Consider the following 14352-nt stretch of genomic DNA (forward strand, 5'->3'; position numbering starts at 1 on the left):
GCCCAGCCATGGGCGGACACGAGTAGGAGGACAATGTTGGCGCCCAGGAGCACCCCGACCAAAATGACCTCGAATGCGGTGGATATGTCAATGGTCGGGGCGAGCCACGGCAACTCATAGCCGATGCGCCGCCCAAGGGAGACCGCGATCGGGCGTTGGACAGTCCATCGACCAAGCCGGTGCGCCAGCCGCGCGATCAGCCAGACGCCCAGCAAAATAGCAATCCATATTCCGTACCAATCAACGGAATGGATTTGGCTGGCCTGTTCATACAGGTCTGAGAGGGCTGGAGGCATTGTCTCTGGGGGAGCGGAAGTTGGACCTGGCAGATTGGAGATGGGAGATGTTGGCCTATAAGCATTTTCACGGCGTCGGCCTTGGGCCACCGGTACACCCAGATGCTACATACTTTCATTCTTGATGGTTGACCTCCGCGGCTCTCCTGTTGTAGTTGGAGATGGTGAGAAGGTCAAATATATGGCCGGCACGTGCATTTGCCCGTTTAACCACGAGGTCAAGTCCGGAAAACGCTGGGTCCTATTAGCCCTTCTAATCCCATGTCGGGGCATCAGAAACATGAGGTGCATGAAAGGTAATCTATAGGAGCAGTAAATGGGTATTTAGCGAGCTTCTGCTTCTGTCCGACAGGTTTAGATTTTGACGGCCTTTTTACCATGGTGGCTTATGGAAAATCACCATTTCATCTTACTCTAGCTCTACATTATGCTGACAAAGGTTGGATTACGTGGAAATGGGATTGTGTCCGACCGCTACGTATGCCGCTCTACAGTACAGAAGCACCGCTTGAACTCGAATCAGCTATGGGAGCAAGCTAGTAATTTTACAGACCCTTGTACTGTACGGAAAACTTCAGACACTCCACTGCGGAGCAAACATATGAAATGCAAATAAGGTATATAAAGAAAAATAAAATACAGTCTCCTCGAAGTCCGTGCAGTTTTGCGTCCAGGGATAGACAATTTGCTGTAACAAGAGTTCAAAGGCAAGACTCCAGCCGGCGGATCACACAGAATGTTTCCACGGGATCCAATTCAGGGATACAGTATTAGGAGCGCCTGCCCCCATTAAAGTGTCCTGTGCGACGAGATTATTTGCATTTGTGGCAACTAAGTTTGAAGCAGATGTCCGCGAGTCATTCACTGCTGTTCTATTCATTCATTGACATCTCACAGTAATACATAGTAAAATGTGATCTAGGGAACCATTTGTAAAAAAGCACCAACCTATCATGAACGACATTGTATCATAATTCATGGACATATAGACAAGCAAGTTTCCGCGTTCCTACTACGCAAGCGGTTCCCGTTTCTTGTGAGCATTGAAGCCACATACCGAGGTCGAGTGACGATGCTCGACCTGGCCTTCCGGCGCCGTGACATGACACGATGACTCCTGTCTGTTGGCACCGACGTTATCGAACGGGATGACTTCACTCCCCTGGTAATCCACCATAGTCGGTAGCCATGGGGGTACTGTCGACTCGATGTTCCGAACAGGGATGGGCGCGAATGGTTGTTGATGCAAGCTGTGGCGGTGGAAGTCCGTCATAGGCAGTGCTGCGGAAACAGGCGTCAATGGATCCCAGGGAGGCGATAGCATTGGAGACTCAGCCGGGAGCGCCAAGCTGCCGTCCTTAACATGCTGCAAGCGAGGAAAGCTCGGTGGCGCAGTTTCTATGATAGAAGAGATCCCGAGTGCATCAGACGAGGGAATAGCCTCCTGTGGATCAAAGGAGGGACCCGGAGGGTACAGCTCTTGTGAGTGGTCTCCCCAGAAGGGTATGACGCCGCTTCTGCTCGGATGCTGAGGCTGTTCAGCCTCGCCTCCAAAGGGCCACCCTGCCGCCTGCGGTGCAGGAATAGACGAGTGTAAAGAACCGTCGGTCTCGGAGGGGGCCACATTGTCGGCTTGAGACCAGGTCCAACCCCAGAAAGATGCAGGCAAAGTCTCCCACGAGTATGGCTCCGTAGCCCACGGCATCGAGTACCATGCATCTGCTGTATGATCCTCTGTCGAGTTGTCTGCGGACATATACGAGTTCGGGAGTGCGATTGCGCTAAGCGGGGGTCCCCAGCCTGCATTTACGCCAGTTTCGGATGGGAGAGTGCTGTTCTCATCATCGATAACCTCATACCTTTCCCCACGAGCAGTAACGTCTGCAGGGCACGTAATGGGTGAGCCTCGTTTAGCACCACTGTTTCTTGGGACGGCGACATCTGAAGCGCGGCCCATATCGGACACGCTCCATCGGTGTCCCTCCATAGATGCGCTGGCGTGAACCTCATATGCTCTTGAGGTGTCACTAGAGGGCTGGTCAGGATGAACCCTGCTGACTGGCGACCTCGCTGTGCGTGGTTCGGTAGACATCCTAGTACGATGGTTCACGCTCTCTCGAACTGACCGCGGAACGCAAGTACTCCCGCTTTTCTGGCACGCTTCGCAGGGTAAGGTGTGGGAACACTAATAGCCCGTTACGTTAGTCATACGCGCTGCTCACCGATTTCTCTTCATACTCTTCCAGTTCCTGGTGATTCTGCGCACCTTGACTTTTCGACGATGACACGTCTCACAAGCTCGATCCACTCTGTGCTGTTATCCTTCCATCAGCTAATGCTCACTTAGCAAACGGTGGTAGTTACACTTCATATTGAGGAGGGTGGAACATACACTTACCTTAATACGAAATGTGTTCAAGTGATATCGAAACGGTCGAACGAAGGGAACACAGTCGTTTCCGCTTTCATGGCACCTTTCACAGGGCCAGATGCGAGAACGCTAATACGCAGTATTAGTTAAAGACGCTGTCCACCGATAATGCTGCCATAGTATCAATTCTTGGATTTTGCGCACGTTTATCTTCAAGCGATGACACCTCCCACAAGGATGGTCTAAGAAGCGCTGCTATCCTTTCATCAGCTAATGCTCAATCAGCAGACAGCTGCTGCATTGTAGTAGAAGAGAGTAAATTATGAAAATACCTCAGTAGGCACGTTTAAAGACGTTCGGTGTTCCACGACAGGCTCGGTGGCATTGGTGTCCTCTCGCTGCTGACGGACCGGGGCCGCAACCGAGACAAAGGCTTCCGCTGCGGTCGCAGCTGCACCAAGCTGTTCGTTGTTTCCCAACGCGTGTCTTGACACTTGAGTATATATCTCCTCCAGCGGAGGCAGTGGCCGCTGTTCGTCCATGAGTCAAAGATGGCTTGTTGGTCCGAGCACTGATGCAAAAAAAAAAAAAAAAAAAAAAAGAAAAAAAAAAAAAAAAAAAAAAAAAAAAAAAAAAAAAAAAACGTTATGACTCGTGAGTAAATTAGAACTCGCCCAAAAGACCATGGTCTGGGTTTTTTTGTGTTCGCAATTAGCGGCCTGTCGTTCACCTTTATATAGCCTTGGTTTAACAGCAGACTCAAATCACGCAGCAGCAACATTGTATGATAGAATGACGCATGAAGAATGCTGGGCATCATCAATACACTCTCTTCTTGAATTATATAAGTGCACATCTTTTCCCCATCCTGTCAGTCTGCTGTACAATCTGCTCGGTAACAGCCAAAGTGATCTTCCAAATAGGCAGGAAACGGTTTCCCGTTCCTGTGACGAGTGACAGCAATCAGGGGAGCGGCGTCGCTCATAAGAGCAATATGCTGGCTCCCAGGGGCACACAAACAGTTTTTTGGAGCTGGGGCTGTGTTCCGGGGGGATTTGTGGCTCATGCAACCCCTGGGCTATGCCTCCCTACGTGGTCGCGGTGAACAGTCGTCCGCAGGAGAATGAGGTGCTATGGCCTTCGGTGCGGACATGGTCTCCTGGAAGTCATTGCTCAGTACCCAAACACGGGCCTCTGAGTTACCGTACGCACGCACTGTACGAAGAACTGAGAATAATTATGCATGAGATCGTCACATCTGAGGCTGCCGGAACTTGCCGCAAAAGCCGTATATGTTACTTACTGGCCTCCCATCGCAACCCGCAGCGTCCCTTCCATAAACCATTCCCCGTAAACTCTACACAGCTCATACGGAACAGACAGTATCAGTACAGCAGACTGACCGTTGACGGCTTCAAGTCCAGGGGCTGTGGTAGATTGGGAAACGAAGCTGGGAGAGTCAGTTATCCCTGGTTGCCCCGTGGCGACAGGGAAACAAGGCTGAGTGCCTGTGGAGTCATGCTCGGCAGGAGCCGTCTGGGGATAGGATGTCTACTGCTACCAGATCGAAGCAGCACTGCAATGGTCCAAGGCCATCTGAGTTCGATCCAATGCTTTTGGGATTGGTTCTCTCCTCTGCAGGGAGTGGTCCTGTCGAGTGCTCACTGACAAGATCATCGTTCAATAAAGTAGACCAAGCGTAAGGGGGAGAACACTGGCTGACCTTGGAGAAAGACTCCGAACGCAACGCCAAATTCGGAAAACGGACTCATGTATGCATACAGAAACACATATGTGAAAAAGAAACTATCATTTACCAACTCGCGCAGGCTCCGAGAGTCTACTTGTCGATTTCCGCTCTAAGACGCCTCCCAACAGCCCACGAATATGTGAGAGAGTAGAGTTTTATCCGAAGAACACGGTCATCAGTGCTAGCTGCTACGACGGTGATGCCCTTTCATTCATTGGGTTGGTATAATCTATGCAACTTTTATTTAGGGGATACGGGGGTGCCCGGGGAAAAGGTGCGAGGTTTGGATTGAGTGTATGCGTGCAGACACGCAGAAGACCGACTAGGACGAGTCTTCCTTCATTGGCACCTCCGAGGACCCCTTATTCATCGGGCTCGGACGTTAGACGTTCGTTGGTTATTCTTTTCCTGGATCCGACCGCGTGAAACCTGGCCCATGCTCCGTTTGCTGATAGGCGGACAAGATCGTGAATTAGGTGTCGAGTACTGCTGCCGAGCGAGATTGTTTGTCCGTGGAGCAGGCCTGCCCGCTATACAAGAGACAGTTTACCCACCCCAGCATCACCCAGTCCATCTGCACACCCAGGAGGCAATTTTATACATCAGACGTTCCTAAGCCGCTTCCAGCGAGCGTCAATATGCATTGCTTGCCACGATAGGCACCGCCATCATTGATCGGTATACGTGTGCGCATTCGCCCCAGAAAGAATATCGATTACTACGGCAGAGAAATTAGAATTGAAGAAGCTGCGTAAAGTCATCAGAGCCGGGTGCAATGTCATGGTTGTTGTCAAATGAAACCCCTCCGTCCTCCTGTATAGTCCACATATCCGGCGCCACTGTCGTTGCCGGTAGAGCAGTTCTCAAGGCGGCAGGGTCCGCATTTTCCGGTAAACCAGCAGGGCTCCAAAGCCGCTGGTGCCAATTCGTGACGGTATGCTGCATTTCAAGCACCAATTGTTGAGTATTTTGTCGCTCGGAAAGCTGTTGTTTTCACCGATGCTGGTCGTTCACCAGCTTCTGCTTCTTACTCCCGACGACTCGAAGGCGCTCCGACAGGGTCTTCTTGTCCCTCTCCAACGCTTCAAATTCCTGCTCCAGGGTTTCGACGGTAGCCAAACATGCCTCGTGGTTCTCCAACGATGGGGCAGAAGGAGGGTCTCGTGAACCAGAGCCAGGTACCTATACCAGCTAGTAGGTACGTGGAGTCAGCGGAACGATCCGGGACTTGCAACCGTACGTGAAGGCTTACCGTGGATGGGCGTCGACGGGACCGCAGAGGCTGCTGGGGAGAACGCATTACGGGCTCCAGTCTTTGGATGGATCGTGGGTCGGAAGCGGTACTGCGACTCTCGATCTTCCGGGTATTTGCGCGGATGCCCGCCCGCGGTTCTGACTTTGGCATTTCCCGATGACAACAGAACTCGTAAAGAAACAACTGCGTATGTACCGTGCTGAAGGAGAAACTAGCTGGAGAAATTTAAATGCCTGCGAGAGGGAGTGAGCGCCATTGGCTATGGAAGGTGGGTTTTAAGCAACAAGGTTAGCCAAAGCAGGTTAGGGCTAACCGCCCATTGGTTATTTTGGCACATGATCAATTTCGCCCCTCTACTACATCATTAACTCAGCTCATGGAGTAGCTTGATTGTCCGATATTGGCAGCTCTGTAAATACGTTCATGTCTCCTGGCTGGTCAAAAAGTCAATTCCACTCAACGCTCTCGAGTTGATAGTGCTTGTATATATCCCGGATATATATATATCTGACGGTTCATGTACAGAAGATTATTGGTAGGCATAAATAAGAATCACGAGCGACAAGGCTTAGTTTTGTAGTAATCTAGGGTAGTATCATATACAAGCTCCAGTACATCCAAATGCTTGCCTCTCTGCTTCATGCCCTAAGCCCAGAGGTCGAAACCCGAGGACATAAATATTCCTTCGGTGCTCATTCGGATTCCCCAGGCGGACATCAAGTTGAACCCCTGCAATAATTTCCCGAAAAGGACTAGATCCGGGCCTTGCCGAGCCGGCCCCAGCAAATGTTGCTGACTCAAGGCCACAACGATCAACTAACTAGAAGGAGATCAAATGACGCGCGCCCGCCCGGGCAATCTCACGTTTTCGAACAAATTAATGCCCGCAGAGATCGGCCGGAGAAGACGGTATCGCAAATTACTTGACCGCGATCAGGGACCTCAGAAGGCGATCATCACATGCTTAAAGACGCATGCCACATTCGGCCTGCTCAATTCCTCAGCATGGAGCCGAATCCTGCTGCGCCAAAGTCAAAGCAGGATTGGGAATCCGGGTTTTGAAGCACGGCGAGAAGCCGTCTGAATGACGGGCATTTTGTGTGTAATAAACTGACCAGCTAGCATCAGCAAGCGCAAGCAGGGATTTCTGCGTCAGCCGAATACAAGTCAACCCTACTTACACTTGTTACCGGTACAACAAAACTCACCACGAAAGCTAGATCGGTAGTCTCGTCGGATGATTTGCCCCGTTTGCGAGCCACCGGGCTCCCGGTTTCCCATATTCCGGAGTTGCCCAGGTCTTGCTTTGCTGCCTCATTATTCAGGCACAAAATATACTCCTAAATATTATAAACACCTTCTGTATATCAAATATATCGAATATATTAAAATACATGTAAAACATGTATTATGTATTACCAGCTATTTTAAGCAGCGATAAATCTATGAAAAAAATATTAAAATCAATCGTATTATGTTTGTAAACTGTAAATCCATTATGAAGTCTTGAACTCTTCTAGTGGTTGAAATATTCTAGTTCAAAAAAGAGTGCCTTTTGTATGGCATTATTGGATGGACCGCTCGACCATGAGGGCCGCGCGATCGTGGTATACGTTACGGTCTTCACCGCCACCCCGTCAGCCGACATGTGACCGATTCTATGGATGCCCTGGATTACTGTGATTAACTACCACCACGCACGAAATACAAAGCATGGAATACAAGGAACTATAGAGAAGCTAATGCAAATTCCGGACATACCTTGGCTACTTGAACTCAGTTTGCAGGGCGGCAACGTCTCTGCGCACTCATGGAGTATGAACCTATCATCTTCAGTCAACATAAATCATCGTAACAAATCCGATCCTGCAACTCGTGTACGGTAGAATAGATAAAAAATACAACAGCAACTGCATTGATCGCCGAGCGCAACGCTTCTTTTCCTCGAACCCCTGTCCCGCCTCTTATATTACTGTGGGTCCTCCGATGGAGGTTCCGGAAGTGGGTGGGCCTAGATCTCCTGGTTTAAATGCTACCCAGAATGTTTAATCTCTGATTGGAGAGACCCACATCACCCGGTCAAAACCTCTTCCTCGTTTTGGCAGGTTGCTTTGAAAGTGCGTGCCTACGGGCTGATCTTAGCCTCCGCCTGTTGGAGCGATCCGACTCATCTCTATACTTGCAAGGAAAGATGAACCTGAACCAGTCCGGGAAGTTCATCCTTGCCCCAGACAACACGTAACGAGAAGTCTAGATTGGCCCTACAGTTGCATTGAGTCAGACACAGCTTGAGTGTGGTTGTGATAGTCCAAAATATCGCTCTGACGGGCCCAGACATGCGAAGACAGTCAGCCCAGTAGGATCCGATGTGTCTGATGGGTCGCAACAGCCAGACATATCGGTCTCGAATTAATATGGGCTCACTTTTACTGGACATTTACAAGGATTAGACTGACGGCCGCACGTAGTAAGGCCAGATCACGTTGGGACCGTCTCGGCTCTCCTCAACTCTACGGTTAGATCATATAGGACCGCTGGACAGTCAGAAATCACTGCAAATAGTTGGCACGTTAATCGAACAAGACCCTGTCTACCTTTGACTCTCGTGGGAGGGAGCATTTGAGTCAGAACCGTCGAACCCCTGTTCGATAGGAGAAAGTACCGATGAACAGGTTTGCACTAATGGGTTGCTTTGACAGGGGTCCTCACGCATTGTGAGATGAACCGTATCTCCGGGTCAACGACCGTGTGGGAAGATGTTTTCCCCGGCTTTATCATTCCGTCTGTTCAGTGACGGCTTGTTCCTCACTGGGCTTGGAGACATCTCGTACTGGGAACCCCTTCTTGAGTCCCGACTTTAGCAAATCAAGAGACAATGCAGGCTGAACTGATGCGAGAAATCGAGGACAAAACGGTGACTACAGCTATACTGGATGTTGTGAATATCACTAATTCAACAGCAGCGGGCTTTCAACCGAGCTCTGGATGAACTGCATAACGACCAGGGAAGTCGGGAAAGTGTGACCGAATCTGTGGTAACAGATAATCCTCTATAATATTAGATCAATTCCCAGACTAAACGTTCTCTAGCTCGAGTTGATTAACGTGGTTTGGCGGACATCAGCACAAGGAAGGAGTGATTCGACCAATCTTCGCCAGGTCATCCGTTATGTCTCAAACTTACTTCGCCCCGGCGACCAGGACGAGTTGCTGCCATTCCGCTCGAAGCCCTCGCCTACATACAATAGCGTTGACATGCCGTCGTCCGCTAATCCATCATATATAGAGAGAGAAGGCGCGGAGCACACGACCGCACGCGCAAAGAGCCTTCTAGATCGAGTGGATGGTCTTCAGACAGGCCAAGTGGAGACAGATTTCCTGAACATGGCTATCTCACCTAGCGACCTTGCCGCTATCTTTCCAGAAGACTTCTATGGGAATATGTTAAATAATGAAATGGAATTGGCGCCTCAAATCTCTCAATCTCAGGGTTTCGAGACATCGATGGCAATGGTTGACACTATGGAAGACTCGGGTCTGCACTCACTTACGCCAGGAGATGATTCTTCGCTGCTATCACAGTTGACTCCTCAATTGGATAACAGTACGGGCTTGGACTTACAACCATATACGTCGACTGAGTTCTGGGAGGCATGGTTGGCTGAGTTAGTTCCAATGGCCTGTCCTGACTCGCCCGCAGGTCTAGGGGCTCCCATTGCAACCCCAAGCAATGACCTTTACCACAGCTTGAATGGGCTGGTGCCTGTCACACCTGATCTGCATGATCATCTTGATGAGAGCGAGGTTCTCGCAGGACTATTTGTTTCCAGTACTCCAACGTCAACCAGTATTGCGATCAATGTGGACGACATTGCCACCGGCCTAGAGAACAAGGATTCAGAGCCCGAAGTGATTGAGCAGATATTCAGATTGGATAGCTTTCCCGCATAGGCTACGTCCAAGAGGGGTTTCGTCCAGACTCTGCCCCGAGAGTTGACGGGCGCTGACCAGCCGATCGGGGAGGCGACAGAGAAGTACTTTGCATGCAAGTTGACGGCGATACAAAGACACTCCTGAAGCTTAGATAGGGAGATGCGCGGAGCTTAGAGGACTGAGGGAGTGCCTACACCGCTCCCGCTTATGGTTGACGAATCTAATAATTCATCGTTTGTGGAAATCCAACCCCAAGCAGACCGTATGAACGAGCGCAGAAGCACTGCGGTAGTTGCCTCAGGATTGGGGAATACTTCACTCGACCACTGTATCAAGGAATGAAGATAGCACCGCAGTGGGATATCCAGGATCAAGGCGTATCAACGGGAGCCGTCCGTGGGTCCGAATATGTTGGATTACCTGCTGGTGAGTGAAGTGGATGGATGTCGAGGTATCAGTACCTGCTGGTTACTGGTTGAGCCTTGCCCGCGATATTTTCATGGTTCAAAAGTCGCAGTAAGCGGCAATTGCTTGCTTCGTCTTAGCGATTCTGTTGGTATACCGTTGTGTAAACATGGGACTGCCTAATAAGGTCTACTCGGGTGTTGAAGACATGGCTGACGAACAGAGGATGAAGCTAGGTTGGACATCCGTGCCATCTTGGCCCAAACCAAGGGCCATCATGTAGCACGATATTCCTCAAGGTTTGGGAAGGAAAAGAACGACAGGATAGCTACGACAAGCAACACTGAAAGAGCAAACATTCGCTGAAGCAAATAGACTACGGGCGGGAAAAAGAAAGGGGGCCAGAGAGAGATTGAAAGAAAGAGGATAAGACAAAACAACTCTGTTTGAAAAGCCCAGAAGACTATAAAGCAAGACAAGGATAATCGAGCATGTCTAGAGACTCCACTGGCTCAGTCTTAGCCTACCTAGACCCTTTCGTAAAAACCTCCATGCTGCAGTAATGGGTTCAAAATTAGGTACAGACACGCAAAGTGCTCCACATAACTTAATGTTGAGAACTATAGGCGTTATCACGGCGTTGCGTGGCATAAAGGCCTCCCATTCCCACCTTATCTGGTAACCCTGAAGGGGGCGGGGAGACGGGCAGCGCGACTGTGGTAACTGCGTGGGGTGGTGTGGTATTGGGAAAACAAAGGTCTCCAGCAATGCACCCTTCCCACAGGACTAATCTGAAAATGGGTTTGAGAAGATAAATGGCAATGGACTGGTCACGAACTTGTTGCGTCGCAAGGCAGCGCTAACTGCGATTCAGCTCCCATGTCACACAAGGATATGCCGATCACATTGGCTGAGGTTGTTGCCAGCAGGGGGAGAGGCCGGGACAGACACCTCGCGTCCCACTCACGGACGTGAAGACCCACTTCACCGAACCAGAGAAGTAACTGTGATCAACTGCACAGCTTCCTTGTCCAACTGCGAACGCCGCAGACGGTCGGATGTGGTCTAGTGCCGAAGTTCTCTTTGACAACTGATCCCTTTCTCTCGGGGTCAACAGGGCAGACTGCTCTCGCTCTCTAGCAGCTGGTACACCAGCGCGGTACAAAACAGTGATTTCCGGGCAATGTAACGCAGGACTGTCCCATTGCTATCCTCCCCATTTGGGATGACTTTTCCACTATGTTCTCGAAGAAGAGATCTGACCGACGGGCTTTGTCGTGAGGGCCGGAAACCTCTACTGCGATGCAGCTCACTCTTTGTGCAGGCACTAATTTTCCTTCCCTTGACTCCTCATGTGCTCATGCAGCTTGTCATAGCTCTCCGTCAGCTCAAAATCTCCTATGACATTGCACGGTAGCGTATTATAGATAGAACTTACCCAACTTTAGCTTCAAGTCTGGATAATACGGATCAACGCCTCACTAAGGGCAATGACAGCTGTGTTTTGGAATGCTATGGGACGGGAATTATTCGTAGGTCAATGGCCTGGGACTGCTTTCACACGACCGCTAAATAAGCGCTAATGCCGATACCATGACTCTAGACATGGAGTCACAAGGAGCCGAGTGTAACCTTGACAGTCCTGTGGCAGTATAAGGTGATCGACCTGGAAAGTGGTCAAACCTTGTGCGATCAGGTTAACTAGCTTGCACGCGGCCCGGAACGATTGGGGCTGGAATCCCTGGCTTGAGGTTTTGAGCTATCAGAAGACAAATAATTCGTCGATGGATGCGATAAAGGAACCCTTGGTGCAAGCAGGTGAAACAGTAAAATGATACAGGCTCTCTAGAATCTGACCTTCACCCTCTTAGGGCATTCTAAAGAAGAACCCAGTGATACGCGCAAAATGCGCAAGATGTTCTCAACACAATGCATTGGATTCAGGATTGTTCTGATATCGATGGGTTTGTCCCAACTCCCAACACGCGCAGAGCATTCGGCTCCCGCTCGTCTCTTGGCCTTATGTTCAGCATTAATCCGCGTGATCGATGTAAGGGTGAATCACTTCTCTGGTTTACTAGCGGCGTTGTGTGAGGTTGTCGAGGGTTTATTCCACGCGCGGAAGAAATAGTGGGGAAACGGCGACTCAACCCCAGGCGTATCTATGGATGACCGTAAGATGCATCCCTTACCAACTGATGGGGGCTGACAGCACGATAGGGGCATACATAAGATGTCTTCGGGTTGCGTAAGCGGAGATAGGATGTTGTGCTGTTTGCAGGTCTGGAAATCGGGAATCCCATAAGTAGAAAAAAGTAACAGTGAACCGCCAGGGTTTTCTGAGGGTAATGTCTCGTCGCTGCGCTGCAGGTTAGTCATTCTCATGCCAGGCGAATTCTTGTCTCTAAAATGAGTTACCAATCCTTGGGGCAAGCAGGTGGGCAAATTGAAGATCTCGAAAGATCAGCTAGAGATTGACCTTGAGCAAAATCTTTTGCTGTGGTCCTCTTCGGTTCCCCTTCGCGAGGAAATTCCAGTTCGGCCACCTGCCGATATGGCAACTCTAATCATTCTAATCGACAGCACGATTTTTCGGGTACGTCCAAGCGACCTCAAGCTTCTGATCCTGTTCGATGCCGTTAAAGCCACAATTGCCGATGCAAAGGTCATCGGTTAACTGAGAGGGTGCTGGCCTGTCAAGGTCACGTCGGTTCCAGATCCGCCTTCAACTAAAGGGCAGTTCTGCTCTTTGCGGCAATATGAAGTGGCTGCATGGAGTCTGCTTGGTCGGTCCCAATTAAGGAAAGCATCAAATTTTCTGTAGTCCTGTTGAGATTTGACCGCTCTGGGCGAGGAACTAGCCCACGGCGTTTTGACCCGCAGCAAAGCAGGTTGTCGCAGACTTCAACCATTACTGTGTTTCACTTTTTTCTGCAACGAACGTGAACGGTTCTTCTTAGAGTTCTGAAATATCACGCCGCCCGGAAAGCGGTTGTATCAATTGATGCTGCCCATTCAACCGATTTTGCTTGTGTGGTTCGAATATTCCCAAGTGGTCTCCGCTAAACTGCAAAAGACTTGGACGAGCAGAAACGCAGCCGCATACTCACTTAGCCCAATTCCGACGTTTCTGCTGCTCTCTGTACTTATACTATAGCTATGATTGTACCAAATACACTGTACAGTAGCAAATACTCAAGGTCAGTATGCCTCGAAAAACATGGCTCCTCTTGTTACAGAGCAGTACAACGCGAAAGTCGTGTTACACCGTCCGGCGGAGTGATAAGCGGATTCGCAGGAACATTGCCGCTGACGGATAGCGGTTGGTTGGATGGCCCAGCAACTGATTAGTAAAGCACCAGCCGCGGCGGTATGCCGTCCCCACCGTGAAGAACCCTGGCGGAGAGTTCTACCAGCATGTCTCCGTCACGGCTCGTGCCTACTGCCTTGTGCGACCGGAGACACGGTATGCTAACCGCCACAGCCGATTGATATCATCAGATGTAGTTGGTGCCCGAGGCGATGCTCCATGCTCACTTCCGTTTCCTGCTCCTAAGAAGGTTGTGAGTGTCAGAGGGCTTCGATCACGGCACGGGGGCATGCTCTTACCGGGGGAATTACTGTTGTAATTCAAAGGAAGCTTGATTATTATTATTCAGAGGGAAACATGAGGCTATATATACAACGAGAAGATCAACTTGATTTCCAATCAAGTTGATTCTTCGTATACATACTTCGGGATTAATTCCGATGGTTCGGCTTGGTTCCTGATCTGCACCAGCCTCATATCACAACATTCCCCCTCAGGATCGCTTTGCTGGCAGGGCGATACTGGAATTCCGCAGAGCAGTCAGGCCTCGGTAAAACCACTCAAAAAAAAACTTTTTCTGGGAAAATGCAGTGGAAAGAGCGCCTGTGCTGTCTTATGCATGTTGCCTTGGAGTCTCTGAGGCGTCGATTCCTAAGAGACTACAAAACTTGACAAAGGACGTAGGTCCCAGTGGCTTGGTGAGACCATCTGCGGCCTGTTCCTCAGTTGGAACATATTGAAGCCCAATCTCGCCTGCATCCAGCACGGCTCGCTGATAGTGAAATTTCACGTTAAAATGCTTCGTCCGTTTGTGGAATTCCGGGTTGCGAGAAAGAGCAATGGCGGACTGGTTGTCAGCCATGATGTTGGTGACCGGAGACCGATACAGTTGTGTTTCAGCCAGAAAGGTGCGGAGCCACTGCAGATGCAGAATGGCATTGTATTGTCCGATGTATTCCGCGTGTGTCGTAGACGTGGCTACTTCCCCCTGTCTCTTGGACGACCAGGAAACTGGCGCCCCTGCAAGCTGGA

General features: G+C 50.1%; 5 protein-coding genes across 5 annotated transcripts; 1 reads left to right on the forward strand and 4 right to left on the reverse strand.

Annotated features, from left to right (window-relative positions):
* Positions 1-1222: 1222 nt before the first annotated feature.
* Positions 1223-3209, reverse strand: BDQ94DRAFT_178025 (uncharacterized protein; the record flags this gene model as incomplete). The annotated part of the gene is made up of 5 exons (XM_026773042.1): positions 1223-1775; positions 1899-2366; positions 2423-2481; positions 2958-2962; positions 3000-3209. 5 exons carry the CDS (start codon positions 3207-3209, stop codon positions 1309-1311), a joined length of 1209 nt encoding a protein of 402 aa, XP_026619388.1. The 3' UTR covers positions 1223-1308.
* Positions 3210-4979: 1770 nt separating this feature from the next.
* Positions 4980-5912, reverse strand: BDQ94DRAFT_155662 (uncharacterized protein). The gene is made up of 3 exons (XM_026768510.1): positions 5670-5912; positions 5432-5599; positions 4980-5401 (listed from the first exon to the last, which is right to left on the reverse strand). Exons 1-3 carry the CDS (start codon positions 5820-5822, stop codon positions 5150-5152), a joined length of 573 nt encoding a protein of 190 aa, XP_026619389.1. The 5' UTR covers positions 5823-5912; the 3' UTR covers positions 4980-5149.
* Positions 5913-8547: 2635 nt separating this feature from the next.
* BDQ94DRAFT_178027 (uncharacterized protein) lies at positions 8548-9623 on the forward strand (the record flags this gene model as incomplete). Its single annotated transcript, XM_026773043.1, has 3 exons — positions 8548-8586; positions 8636-8707; positions 8763-9623. 3 exons carry the CDS (start codon positions 8548-8550, stop codon positions 9621-9623), a joined length of 972 nt encoding a protein of 323 aa, XP_026619390.1.
* An 824-nt stretch (positions 9624-10447) lies between these two features.
* Positions 10448-10785, reverse strand: BDQ94DRAFT_155665 (uncharacterized protein). The gene has a single exon (XM_026768511.1). It carries the CDS (start codon positions 10659-10661, stop codon positions 10506-10508), a length of 156 nt encoding a protein of 51 aa, XP_026619391.1. The 5' UTR covers positions 10662-10785; the 3' UTR covers positions 10448-10505.
* Positions 10786-12739: 1954 nt separating this feature from the next.
* Positions 12740-12922, reverse strand: BDQ94DRAFT_164543 (uncharacterized protein; the record flags this gene model as incomplete). Its single annotated transcript, XM_026770041.1, has 1 exon — positions 12740-12922. One exon carries the CDS (start codon positions 12920-12922, stop codon positions 12740-12742), a length of 183 nt encoding a protein of 60 aa, XP_026619392.1.
* Positions 12923-14352: the final 1430 nt, after the last annotated feature.

Source organism: Aspergillus welwitschiae (assembly GCF_003344945.1).
Source record: "Aspergillus welwitschiae strain CBS 139.54b unplaced genomic scaffold BDQ94scaffold_127, whole genome shotgun sequence".
Lineage (NCBI taxonomy): Eukaryota > Fungi > Ascomycota > Eurotiomycetes > Eurotiales > Aspergillaceae > Aspergillus > Aspergillus welwitschiae.

What these genes read in the sequence shown, in the direction of transcription:
- BDQ94DRAFT_155662 (XM_026768510.1), bottom strand. Translation starts at nt 5,822, where the DNA reads ATGCCAAAGTCAGAACCGCGGGCGGGCATCCGCGCAAATACCCGGAAG. An exon ending in CCCGTCGACGCCCATCCACG is followed by an intron (nt 5,600 to 5,669) that starts GTAAGCCTTCAC and finishes TAGCTGGTATAG; the next exon opens with GTACCTGGCTCTGGTTCACG. An exon ending in GGAGTAAGAAGCAGAAGCTG is followed by an intron (nt 5,402 to 5,431) that starts GTGAACGACCAG and finishes TGAAAACAACAG; the next exon opens with CTTTCCGAGCGACAAAATAC.
- BDQ94DRAFT_155665 (XM_026768511.1), bottom strand. Translation starts at nt 10,661, where the DNA reads ATGCCACGCAACGCCGTGATAACGCCTATAGTTCTCAACATTAAGTTA.